This window comes from Geotrypetes seraphini, chromosome 4, assembly GCF_902459505.1.
Source record: "Geotrypetes seraphini chromosome 4, aGeoSer1.1, whole genome shotgun sequence".
Classification (NCBI taxonomy): domain Eukaryota; kingdom Metazoa; phylum Chordata; class Amphibia; order Gymnophiona; family Dermophiidae; genus Geotrypetes; species Geotrypetes seraphini.
In genome coordinates, this window is record NC_047087.1 from 107,192,235 (window position 1) to 107,205,317 (window position 13,083).

At 43.5% G+C, this 13,083-nt stretch overlaps 1 protein-coding gene across 2 annotated transcripts in view; it reads left to right on the top strand.

Annotated features, from left to right (window-relative positions):
• Window positions 1–13,083, top strand: part of KPNA1 (karyopherin subunit alpha 1) — a 307,265-nt gene that overhangs the window by 108,880 nt on the left and 185,302 nt on the right. For both annotated transcript variants that reach the window (XR_004539338.1, XM_033943492.1), the window contains exons 7-9: window positions 460–548; window positions 809–908; window positions 9,988–10,151. Coding sequence is in view for 1 of the 2 variants with exons in the window: in XM_033943492.1 (XP_033799383.1) it covers window positions 460–548; window positions 809–908; window positions 9,988–10,151 (353 nt within the window). In the remaining variant the exon portion in view is untranslated. The remainder of the gene's footprint in view (window positions 1–459; window positions 549–808; window positions 909–9,987; window positions 10,152–13,083) is intronic.

The following is a 13,083-nucleotide window of genomic DNA, read 5'->3' on the forward strand; positions in this document are numbered from 1 at the left end:
TTTTGCCATGAGTTTTCTCCCATATCCACTCTGCCTGCGTAAGAGGTTGATGTGCCACAAAATGCTTTTAAAAATGTAAGTGTTCCCTTAGACTTGAAAAGGTTGGGAAGCAGTAGTTTAAAGGATATTCTTCAGCTGCATACTTCTAGAACAGTTGAGCTCCCTTTTACAGGCAATGTACAGCCAAGTTCTTTCTTCATAGGAGGAAAAGGTTGGCATTTGAGTACTATTATTTATTTATATATATATATATATATATATATATATATATATATATATATATATATATATATATATATATATATATATATGTATGTATGTAGATATTTATTTGCTGCCTATCAATATTATCTAAGCGGTTTACAATCGAGTGCTCAAGCATTTTCCCTCATAATCTATCTAATATAACTGGGGCAATGGAGTACCATTTGTTTGTAATTATGGAATATTCTTTCACAGGCTGTCTGGGCTCTTGGTAACATTGCAGGAGACAGCACAGTATGCCGGGACTATGTGTTGAACTGCAACATTTTGCCACCTCTATTACAGTAAGTTGTTGGTCCAAGGCCTCATTTCTTATCTTTTATATCATACAGATAGATATTCACTCAAAATTATTAAGTATTTATTTGTGTTCGTGTTTTTTTTCTTTCATTAATCTTTGCTATATCTGGGAAAAATACAATTTTCTACTTTGACCAAATGGTTAAAAATAATTTTCTATTTAAGAATCCAAATTAAGCATAGAGAAAACCAAGCTTGTCCTGGGTTAGTCTTTTTCATACTTTCTGTGCTCCTTTATATTCAGATTACTTTCAAAGCAGAATCGTCTCACAATGACCAGAAATGCTGTCTGGGCTCTGTCTAACCTGTGCCGTGGGAAGAACCCTCCTCCAGAGTTTGCCAAGGTAATAACTTGTAGGGAGAAACAGATAATAACTCAACATGAGATCAGATTCTGTGTTAGATGGTGGGACTGATGTGAAGGGAATAGGGTCCAGTAAATTTTTTAAAAATATACTGTATTTTTCGCTCTATAAGGCGCACCTAACCATAAGACGCACCCAAGATTTAGAGGAGGAAAACCAAGAAAAAAAAATTCTGAACCAAATTCTCCCTGCCAGGCTCTGTACCCAACCGCACACTCCTTGCCAGACTCTGCACCCTATCCCCCTCCCTGCCAGCCTCTGTACCCTGTCCCTCTTCTGGTGGTCTAGTGGTAAGCCGGGACAGGGCACAGAGCAGGCCGGGAAAGGGCAGGCTGGGACAGGGAACAGGTCAGGCAGGCCTAGTGGTAGTCAGGCAGGCCTAGCGGCCTAGTGACAGGCAGGCCTAGCAGCCTAGTGACAGACAGGCAGGCCTAGTGGCAGGGCTGGCAGGCAGGCAGGCAGGGCCCCCCCACCCTGACAGGGCTCCCTAATCTGAGGCAAGCAGTCAGGCAGGGCCCCCCACCCAGAGGCAGGCAGGGTCCCCCCCTTACCTTAACTCCTCCAGCGGTTCAGCGCTGTAGGGCAGGAGCTTTCAGCCTCCTGCCTTTCCATCCGGCTTTCTCGGCAGCGGCAGAGTCGGAGCTGCAAGAAGGCAAGCGCAAGTTTTTTTCTCGCGAGAACTGGGGCAGTCATTCACAGAGCAGCACAGAACAAGGCAGGAAGCGAAAATCTCACTCCTGCTTGCTTACCACTCTATCGCTCGGGAGGAGAGAAAGGCAGGAGGCCGAAAGCTCCTGCCCTGCAGCGTTGGACTGCTAATCACGGAGTGGCAAGGCAGGAAGCAAAAAAACTCACGCTTGCCTTCTTGCCACTCCGACTCTGCCATTGCCGAGAATGCTGGATGGAAGGGCAGGAGGCTGAAAGCTCCTGCCCTACAGCGCTGGACCGTCAAACCACAGGACCGCCAGAGAAATTAAGGTAGGGGAGGGGGGGTTAGTTAGTATTTGCTCCATAAGACGCACCCTTATTCCCACCCACTTTTTTTGGGTGAAAAAAGTGTGTCTTATAGAGCGAAAAATACGGAATATATATATTTATTTGACCATAGGGATAATATTGCTGTGCCTACTGTATAGTTGCCCGATTTGCAGTTCACAGATGGGAATTTTGAACTATTCATCTAATTCAGGTGAAATATAGCACTAACTACATAATGTCTCTTTAATACTCAAGATTGTTGACTACAAATTGCTCTTTTGATCTGTAGTATTGTGGGGTTATTGTTAGATAAGTTTATTTGAAGTAAAGCTGAACAGCTGCTATAATTGGTACAGGATACAAATACTTCAGAGGCAAAAACTCATAACAATTTTTATCCCAGACAAGCAGGCAGCATATTCTCACTGATTGGTGATATCACCGATGGAGCCCCGGCACGGACACTTGAAAAGTGAATCACAACTTCAAGTTTTAGAAAGTTTGCGATCAGTCCGCACCACGCATACACGAGTGCCTTCCCGCCCGCTGTAGGCACGTTGTCCCTCAGTTTCTTAGTTTCCGCAGAGCTAAGAAGGCACGTTCAATGGCTGTTGAAATTTTTTCGCCTTCCCACTCTCGCGTTTGACTTTTTCAGTCAATTTTGTATTTCATCTCTTTTTTTTTTTTTTTTTGTTCTTTTACCTTTGGGTAAAAAAAAAAATATTTTTTTCCATTTTGCGGGTTCAGCCCGGCGGGGCCTGTTGTACCACCTTGGCCTCCAACTTCGATTTGGCTGAGGCAGTCTTTCCATCAATGTCACATGTCACACCTGCAGACAGGATTTAAAAACTGCGGTTGCTTTGCTTGGCCCATATCTGTGACTGACCCACATCGCTGGTGTCTCCAGTGTTTGGGACCAGAGCATCACCCAGAAACCTGTACTTGGTTTTCTTCTCTTCAGAAGAGGACTTTGAAAAACTGCCTTCTTCAACAGTGTCGCTATGGAGGGGGAGCCAACACTACTACCAACACCAGTGGCACCAACCAAGACGACACCGTGTATATCGACACCAGCGGAAACATCTCTGATGTCGCAACCTTCTGTGGGTAAGCCAGCTAAGAAGCCTTCCCCTACCCCATCTGGGACTCGGGTCAAAGTGGCATTGAGTCAAGTCATGCCAACCTTGAAAAATTCCTGTAAGCACCTGGTCCCAATTTTGGTGAGTGCCTAGGTATCTTCATCGCCGGACCGAGGTGTGGTACCAGTGGTACCGACTAAAAAGCAAATGGTGCCGGTGCTCTCCCTAAAGCAAAAGATTGACAATTTGCTCTGGGAGGAATTGGGTGAGCATTTTCAGATGCTAGTGCCGACTCAAATTATGGCCATGTTGACACCGACTGTCCAAGCTATGTCGACACCAGCTCTCTAGGTGACAGTTCAGTCTGAGCAGATAGTGACACTGACCGAACCTCACATTGATGCTCCACTTGTGCGGGGACCATTGACATGGGAGTCAATTGATCTCACTCCACGGCACCAATTGTTGTCGACTCAAACATCTAGAGAGGCCCCTGTATCGCTCCATGGTGCAACCTCATCTGAAGTATTGCATTCAGTTCTGGTCTCCTTATCTCAAAGATATAGTGGCGCTAGAAAAGGTTCAAAGAAGAGTGACCAAGATAAGTGGGATGGAACTCCTCTCATATGAGGAAAGACTAAAATGGTTAGGGCTCTTTAGCTTGGAAACGAGATGGTTGAGGGGAGAGATGATTGAAGTCTACAAAATCCTGAATAGAGTAGAACGGGTACAAGTGGATTGATTTTTTAGTCCGTCAAAAATTACAAAGACTAGGGAACACTTGACATTACAGGGAAATACGTTTAAAACTAATAGGAGCAGATTTTTTTCCACTCGGAGAATAGTTAAGCTCTGGAACGCATTGCCAGAGGTGGTAAGAGTGTGGTTCTAAGAAAGGTTTGGACAAGTTCCTGGAGGAAAAGTCCATAGTCTGTTATTGAGAGAGACATGGGGGAAGCCATTGCTTGCCCTGGATTGGTAGTATGGAATATTGCTACTCCTTGGGTTATGGCCAGATACTAGTGACCTGGATTGGCTACCGTGAGAACGGGCTACTGGTCTTGATGGACCATTGGTCTGACCTTATGTTCTTATGTAAAATGTACCATAAGTGGGGGTGGTACTATAGACCTCCCTTGAATGCCTTCTATTGGTTATCAGTTTATATCTTGCTTTATCTCACGGCCCTCAGAGATGCAACCAAGAGTTCAATAAAAGATCATGACCCTTGGCTTTATGCACTCAATCGTCACTGGGTCGATACTGGTGTGAAACTAGTTAAGTCTTAGAATATTTTTTTGAAAAGTTTACAACTTGAATTAAATGTGATAAATAATCTTTAAATAGTATTTGAATCAATACTTAAGTTCTCAAGATATATCGGGTGGTCACGTCGTGAGAAGTCAGTTTAATTAAGGGATTGTAGCCCTGAGGAAACCCCCTCCAAGGGTGAAACATGTTGGCGTACTCATCCCTTGTCAACCACTCCCACCCCAGTTAAGCTAAGTATTGATTCAAATACTATTTAAAGATTATTTATCACATTTAATTCAAGTTGTAAACTTTTCAAAAAAATATTCTAAGACTTAACTAGTTTCACAGCAGTATCGACCTGGTGACGATTGGGTGCATAAAGCCAAGGGTCATGATCTTTTATTGAACTCTTGGTTGCATCTCTGAGGGCCGTGAGATAAGCAAGATATAAATTGATAACCAATAGAAGGCATTCAAGGGAGGTCTATAGTACCACCCCCACTTATGGTTCATAATCTATCCTTTTATTATCTATTAGTCAAGTCTACTATACAATTCTTATGTAAAATGTAAGCATATAATTTAAAATAATCAACACCAAGATAATCGGTGCAGGGATGAATATATCGTTCAATTTTTAAATTATAGGTCATGTGCTAAGATTTGCTATTGCTTTGATGCAGCTATCGGAGATCACCTATAATGAAATATTTTCATTTTAAAATTCATGGTTGAGGAAATTACCCACTTGTGCTTTATATACCATGAGAATCAACTCATAAAATCACAATTTAAGTTCTAGATATCTCGGCAATAATCCTATAAAATTGTAAAGGCAAAAAACTTGTGGGAAGTATCATTTGTATTTTCTAGTACAGGCATGCCCACACTTTTTGGGCTTGCAAACTACTTTTAAAATGACCAAGTCAAAATGATCTACCAACAATAAAATTTTTAAAAAACCCACAAAGCACACTGTATGCAGAGAAAATGTTAATTATCATTTATATTCCGGGGTATTTTCCAAAGAGGTTAAGGCAGATTGACTCTAATCTAATCTAATCCTTAGATTTGTATACCGCATCATCTCCACGTTCGTAGAGCTCAGCGCGGTTTACAGTGGAAGAAATAGGAAGGAACTACAACAGAGGGTTAGAGGTAGAAGTGTGAAGAAAATTTAGAGGACTTGGGATGCCAAGATATGAGTTTCCTTGATTCCTAAATTGGAGGGAGACTTACATTTTTGTGAAAAGCCAGGTTTTCAAATGTTTGCGGAAAACTTGGAGGGAGCTCAAGTTCCGAAGAGGGGAGGCAAGGTTGTTCCAGAGCTCAGTGATTTTGAAGTGGAGGGAGGTCCCTAGCTTTCCTGTGTGGGAAATGCCTTTTAGGGAGGGGAAGGATAGTTTTAATTTGTGGGAGGATCTGGTGGTATTAGGGTTTGAGGAATTCCAAGAAAGAGGGATAAGGGGAGGGAGGATACCATGTAGGATTTTGAAAGCTAAACAGGCGCATTTATAGTGGACCCTGGCGATAATCGGAAGCCAGTGGAGCTTGGCCAGGAGTGGGGAGAAATGGTCAAATTTACTTTTAGCGAAGATAAGCTTGGCCACGGCATTCTGAATCCGTTGGAGTCTGTGGAGGTTTTTCTTAGTTAGGCTTAAGTAGATAGAGTTGCAATAGTCCAATCTGGAAAAGATGATGGATTGGACAAGGAGGGTAAAATGTTTTTGATGGAAGCAGGATCTAACTTTCCTCAGCATGTGAAGGCTGAAAAAGCATTTTTTACCAAGGATTGGAGGTGGTCACTGAAGGACAAAGTGGAATCGACGATGACGCCCAAGACCCTGCTCGAGAACTCAAGCTGCAGAGAGGAGCCAGAGGGTAGTGGAATGGAGGTGGGTAGGTGGTCTAGTTTTGGGCCGAGCCAGAGAAGTCTTATTTTGGACTCATTCAATTTCATTTGCACAGTGTGGGCCCAGGATTGTAGGTTCATTATACAAGAGGATATGTTCTTAGACAGGTCGGTGAGGTTCGAATCGGTCTCGAGGAGGACGAGGATGTCGTCTGCATAAGTGTAAATTGTTTCAAGGGGGGATAGGTGGAGGAGTTTTAGGGAGGACATATAGATGTTGAAAAGGATGGAGATTGTGGAGAGCCTTGCGGGACTCCGCAATTCGGTATCCAGGGGGAGGATGAGGTGCCATTGATGTTAACAATGTAAGAACGAGAGCGGAGGAATTTAGAGAACCAATCTAGGACTGTGGAGTTGATGCCTATCTCAGAGAGTTGGTAAACAAGATTATCATGGTGGACAACGTCGAAAGCAGCGGAAAGGTTGAATTGTAGGAGGACGGCGAACTTGTTTCGAGAGTGAAGTTGTTGAACCCTTGAAATCAGGGAAGACAGTAGGGATTCGGTGCTGAAGTTAGGACGAAAGCCATATTGATAGGGTAGAAGAATAGAGAACCTCTCTAAGTATGATGAGAGTTGGGTAGAAATAATGGACTCTAGCATCTTGGTTAGGAGAGGGATATTTGCAATTGGGCGATAGCTGGATGGTATGGAAGGGTCAAGGTCAGATTTTTTCAGTAGTGGGGTCAAGGCGATATGACCCATTTCTGGGGAGAAATGGCCCAACTGAAGGGCGGAGTTTATGAGATTGGTGAAAGAAGAGATAGCCTGAGCGGGAATGTTCTCATATAGATAGGAGGGGAATGGGTCCAAGGAGCAGTTACAGGATTTCAGTTTGAGGCAGAGATTGAGGTCCAGGGTTTCAGATACGCGCTCAAAGGTGGTCCAGGATCTGTCAGCTGGGATAGGGTTGGAGACCATTAGGGTGGGAGTGGAATCGGTGGGCACTAGGGAGTTGTAGGAGACTGAAGGAGGGAAGGAGCATCTCAAGGAAAAAACCTTATCGTTGAAGAATTTTGCTAGAACGTCGGCTGAGGGAGAGGAGGGGAGCACGGCGGAGTCTCTTTTGGAGGTTAGGGAGCGACAGATGTTGAATAGTGTACTGCTCTGATTGTTGGACCTGGAGATTTTGTCACCATAGAAGTTCTTTCTTGCTTTTTTTATTGACTCTCCAGGATTGTCTGTCGATGGGACATATTGATTTTTTCCATGTGTGCTCCAGAGCTCGACATTTCTGTTTTAGTTCTCTGTGATATGGGAGGTACCAAGGGGCCTTGCGCGGGTAGGACATGGATTTAGTGGAAAGAGGGGCGAGGGAAAGATAGGTGAGTTCGGAGAGAGCGACCCAGTTATGCCAATTAGTACCTGAATCAGCAGGCTTAGGGGCAGAGGAGACTAGATTGAGAAATTCAGACCAGAACAAATCGCTTGTGATTTTTTTGCGGAAGGTAATGGAGTTGGAAGTGCGGGGTGGAGCCCCAAGGTGCGACATAAAGATGGGGAGACAGAAAGCCCCTAGGAAGTGGTCAGAGCAGGGGACATGTTCCCAGCGAGTGTCGTCAACTGATGTCTTGTGAGCGGTAAGATCGAGGAAGCTAATGAGGTCTAGTGTGTGCCCCTTTTCATGGGTTGGGGATGGTGTAGGGGGGGGGGAGGCCAAGGGAGGTGAGGAAGCTAATAAGTTCAATCGTATCATTGCTGGTGTTGTCGTTTAGGTGGAGATGGATGTCTCCGATGATCAATAACCTTTGGAACTTGAGGAAGGTGTTTGTTATAGTCTCAAGGACGAGTTCGGAGGAGTTGTTCCAAGGGGTAGGTGGGCGGTATAGGAGCAGGATGCCCAGAGGGTGAGGGTGAAGTTCATCGTTGACGGAAGCAAGCATGTATTCTAGTGAGGTGTGGCAACCCCTTTCGAGGAGCTGAACATCGAAAAAGGATTTGTAGAGAATTGCCAGGCCACCTCCTTTACAGTTAGATCTAGGTGAAAAGAGACCTTGGTAGTCATGGGAGCAGAGTTCATTTTGTGTAAATAGGTAATCTTTTTTTAATCCATGATTCCGTGATGCATAGGAAACCAGGGTCAGAATCTTCGAGTAGGTCCTTCAGAATTTGAATCTTGTTGCAAGCAGATCTTGCGGTTGCAATAAAGTGTTGGGCCTGGGATGATCGAGTCAGAGGCAAGGTTGGGGAGATTGGCAGGGGAAACAAACTTTAAAGAAACATGGTTGAATTTTCGGGGTTTTTTTTTTGGGAGGATGTGGTCTGGTGTGAATCAGCGTGGGGATTTTGAGGCCAGGGCAGATATTATGCAATGTCACCTCAGTAACAACTATACAAAAATAGACAAATATACCCCCTACCTTTTTACTAAACCCCAATAGCAGTTTTAACACAGGGAGCTGTGCTGAATGCCCCACGCTGCTCTCGACGCTCATAGGCTCCCTGCGCTAAAAATCACTATTGTGGTTTAGTAAAAGGGAGCCATAGTGCAAAATTTAGACAGCAGATATAAATTCTCAAAATGGACACATTTTGATCACTAAATTGAAAATAAAATCATTTTTCCTACCTTTGTTGTCTGGTGATTTCACGAGTCTCTGGTTTTACTTTTTTCTTCTGACTGTGCATCCAATATTTCTTCCCTTTCAGCCTGCTGTATGCTTCCTGACCTCATTCCCTCTACCAGCTTTTTTTCCTCTCTCCCTGCCCCCTCCCCTTTCTTTCTCTCTCCCTGTCCTCCCCCCCCCCTTCTTTCTTTATTTCTTTTCCTTCATTCTGTCTCTCGGCCTGTTCCATTTCTTTCTTTCTCCCTTCCCTCCCCCAAACCACTGCTGCTGCTGCCATCAAGGAACAGGCCCCTAAACCAACACTGCCCCAAGCTCTCCCTGCTTCCCAATGCAGAAGCACCGGGCCGACCAGCCTTCACCACCGATGTCAATTTTGACGTCAGATAGGAAGTTCCGGGCCAGCCAGGCAGCGATTGGCTGGCCCGGAATTTCCTCTCCGACATCAGAATTGATGTCAGGTGGGGAAGGCTGGTTTTCTTGGTGCTTCTGCGTCTGCAAGCAGGTAGAACGCAAAGGCAATGCGGTCGACTTGTGTTGCCTTCACAATCTACTGGTCGATCGCGATCAACTTTTTGGGCACCCCTGTTCTAGTATATCTGTGATGCGGATTCAGGCTGTAGATCCTATTTCCCTTGAACATTTTGAGCTTGTTGTTATACTATATTACATTACATTACATTGGTGTCTTCTATCCCGCCAATACCTTTCAGTTCTAGGCGGTTATAATATATAGCCTTTTATGCTATTGCACTCATGTTTTTTTTCTGTTAAAACATGTTTAAAATGATTACTATAAAACCGGGCAGCACTCATACTTAGAGGGGGGAAAATATCTTCTAAAAAAAAACCCCAAGTGACCCTAAGCTCAGAACCTGCGTTGCTGTTCTGTCTTCCAAATAATTGTCCTCTGGGTTTTTAACAAACTTAACCCCCCCCCCTCTCCTTTTCTTTATGAAGTTGCGTTAAGCTTTTTTATTGCTGGCTGCAGCGGTAAAAGCTTTGAAGCTCATAGAATTATTATGAGCGTCAGAGCTAATACTACTGAAGTTTCATAAAAGGGGGCCTAAGACACCTTTTATTAACATACTTGATTAAATTAGAATATAGAGGTTAACAGCTTGATCACTTATTGGGAACTTTTGTTTTGTTATACTGAGAAGTGTGCAGTACTTTAGCAAGCTCAGTAAGGACTGTGTGGACTGGATTCATCTGCTGAGCATCTTGGAGGATTCTCATCTGATTTTGCACTACCCTTTTTTTCCCCCCCAGGTATCTCCCTGTCTGAATGTGTTATCTTGGCTGCTGTTTGTCAATGACACAGATGTGCTGGCTGATGCTTGCTGGGCTTTATCATACCTGTCTGATGGACCCAACGATAAAATCCAGGCTGTCATTGATGCAGGGGTCTGTAGGAGATTAGTGGAGCTGCTGATGTAAGAATTGAATAGCATTGGAATGTGTTTGCTACAAATTCATCTTTGTTTCTTATTTGTGCATATTTATCACATGAAAATTTGCATTAAATTACATAAACATGGACAATGGGGGGGGGGGGGGTTGGAAAGTTGATCACAGGAGTTGTGGGATGGTGAGGGTGGGATGAGGGGGGGGGAAGGGGATAGTCTCCAAGGATAAGTAGGCATTAAATTCTCACATGGAATGAACAGTATCTACCAAGTGCACTATCGATTTAAAATTTTTAAGACAGTATCTGCACCGCATACATGTACTCGTGCCTTCACACCCAATGTTAGCTTGTGGGACCTGCAGTTCATTTTCCATGGAGCTGAGAAACTGTCTCTTCAGTGTTCTCTTCAGCATGTCAAATTTCTTCAATTTTTGGTGCCTTCCTGTCATTATTTTTCTGTTTTTGTCATAATTCTTTATTATTGTGTTCCTTTTTTCCTACTGAATTTGATTTATTTTTGTCAACTTTTTCATTTTTGGCTTTCGAGCCACTCTGAGCCCCTTTTTTCCTCCCAGGAGTGTCAACCATTTTCAGATTCTACGTGATCTCCCCAGGCCATTGAGCTCTTTGATTTTGCGTCTGCCATTTTCCCATCCATGTCAAAACAGTAATAAATAGCTTTAAGAAATGCTCTCGGTTCAATAGGACCATTTCAGACTCTGATCCACATAGTTGATGCTTCCAGTGCCTGGGTCCTGAACATTAAGGTATTACTGTGTCATGGTAACATAGTAAATAACAGCAGATAAAGACCTGAATGCTCCATCTAGTCTGCCCAACTGTACACATAAGTTCATGGTTTAAATTAAATTATCTTTTTTATTAGATATTTCTGGGTCAGAGATCTAGATGCCTGCCCAGTACTGCAATTAGGTTCCAACTACTGGAGTCTCCCGTCAAAGCTCACTCCAACCTTTCTAAACCATCTCAGCTATCGAAGCCCTCCCCAGCCCATCCTCAACTGAATGGCCATATATGGGACACAGACTATGCAAGTCTGCTTAGTATCGGTCTTAATTCTACAATATATGCCCATTATTTTCTGATTAGAGATCCTCTGTGTTCATCCCACGCTTTATTGAACTCGTAACCATTTTCCTCTCCACTGTCTCCATCAGGAGGACATTCCAGGCATCAACTACCTTCTCCGTAAAGAATAATTTCCTAACTACCACCCCTCAACCTCAAATTATGCCCTCCTGTCACTATATTCAAAAGAGATCACTTAAAGCCCACAAACTTCAATTTGAAAATCTTTTTGGTACCACATTGAGAATGGCTGGGAACTCGGAACCTGACAGTCTTCTGTGATTCCAGCAAAGACACTGGCAACAATTGTGTTGACTGCATTGAGCATCAGGCTCCTTGCAGCACCGGGACTCTACATCTTCAATGCCTCTGGCACTGAAGGACTTGGCACATAAAAACTAAGAAGCACAAACATTTTTTCCCCTTCTAGGCATATCACTACATCTTTCCAAGAATCAACACACAGTAAGCACCAATGTCCACATAACTGTTCTCCATCTGTTCAGATGTCTGCACAGAGACATACCTTGACATCAAGGTATTCCATGCCACACCAACCAGTACAACAGACTGCTTCCATGCCACTGTCCCTTTTGGTACTGGCACCAGCTCTCAGGAGATCCTGGATATGCTCAGACAAGATCTTTTGGGGCTACTGCAGACTGCTTCCATACCTACCTCAGCTCAGCCCGAGGATGCAATGAAGTGTTCATCGAGGACCAGGTCACACACACCTGCTCGATGTTGGGTATCAGAATTAGCACAGACTTGTTTGACACATTCATCATCATTTATGGAAGAAATATCTCCCATCTTACCTTGATGCACCACAGTGCACAATTGATGCTCTCCTTGATGCACACTCCCTGACATACCTAGAAAGGAGTACTTTGAGGAGTCTGATTTATATATCTGCATCCATTCAAGTGAGGAACTGCCAAATTACTCAGCAGAAAAATCCTACAGTATACCTTCAGACCTTTCACTGCCTCCTCCACAATGCATATCTCCACCTGAGAATCACCTTTTCCGTTTTATGAAGCCAGTTAGGACAGGCGTTGCCTATCAAAACGAAAACAGAGGAACCTCATTCTGAACTCTTTGAACTTCTTGAAACACCAGCAAATGAGGGCATTAAGGTACCTTTACAAAGTCATTAAGGACCCTTTTTTATTTAAAAACTAGGAGACTTCCTTATCAATCCAAGAAGCTCCTAGAAAAATAGACATGATGTAGAGAATACAAACGTCTACGATTTGACACAGCTCAACTTCAACACCATTTACTAGTTGTTAAATCTAACTTCAAGTGTTCATGCAGCTTATGATCTTAAGTTTCTGCTCCTCCAGGTAGAGAGGCCAGAATAATGAACTCTTTTGGAAAATGCATATTTCAGTCTTCTGTTCTTCTTAATAGGATTATGGACTACCAATTTGACATGTCTATTTCAAATCTTTGCTGAAACTGATGTGACTATGAGCTTCCCCCCCCCTCCCCCGGAGCAATTAAAACAATTCCAACAATTGTCAAAAAATCTTATAGATACGTAAAAGGGAAAAAACCCACACGGGAGGTGGTGGGACCGCTGGATGACCTGGGAGGAAAAGGGTGCATCAAGGATGACAAACAAATTGCAGACTGAATTCCTTCTTTGTATCTGTCTTTACAAAGAAAGACACCGCAACAATACCTGACACAGTGAAAGTGTTCAAGGGAGTCGTACAGGACAGCCTCACCAAAGTAGAAGTGGACTTGGACCAGATTTACCACCAGATCGACAAACTTAAAAGTGATAAATCTCCTGGACCAGACGGAATTCATCCGAGAGTCCTAAAAGAATTGAAATTTGAAATCGAAGAACTATTGCA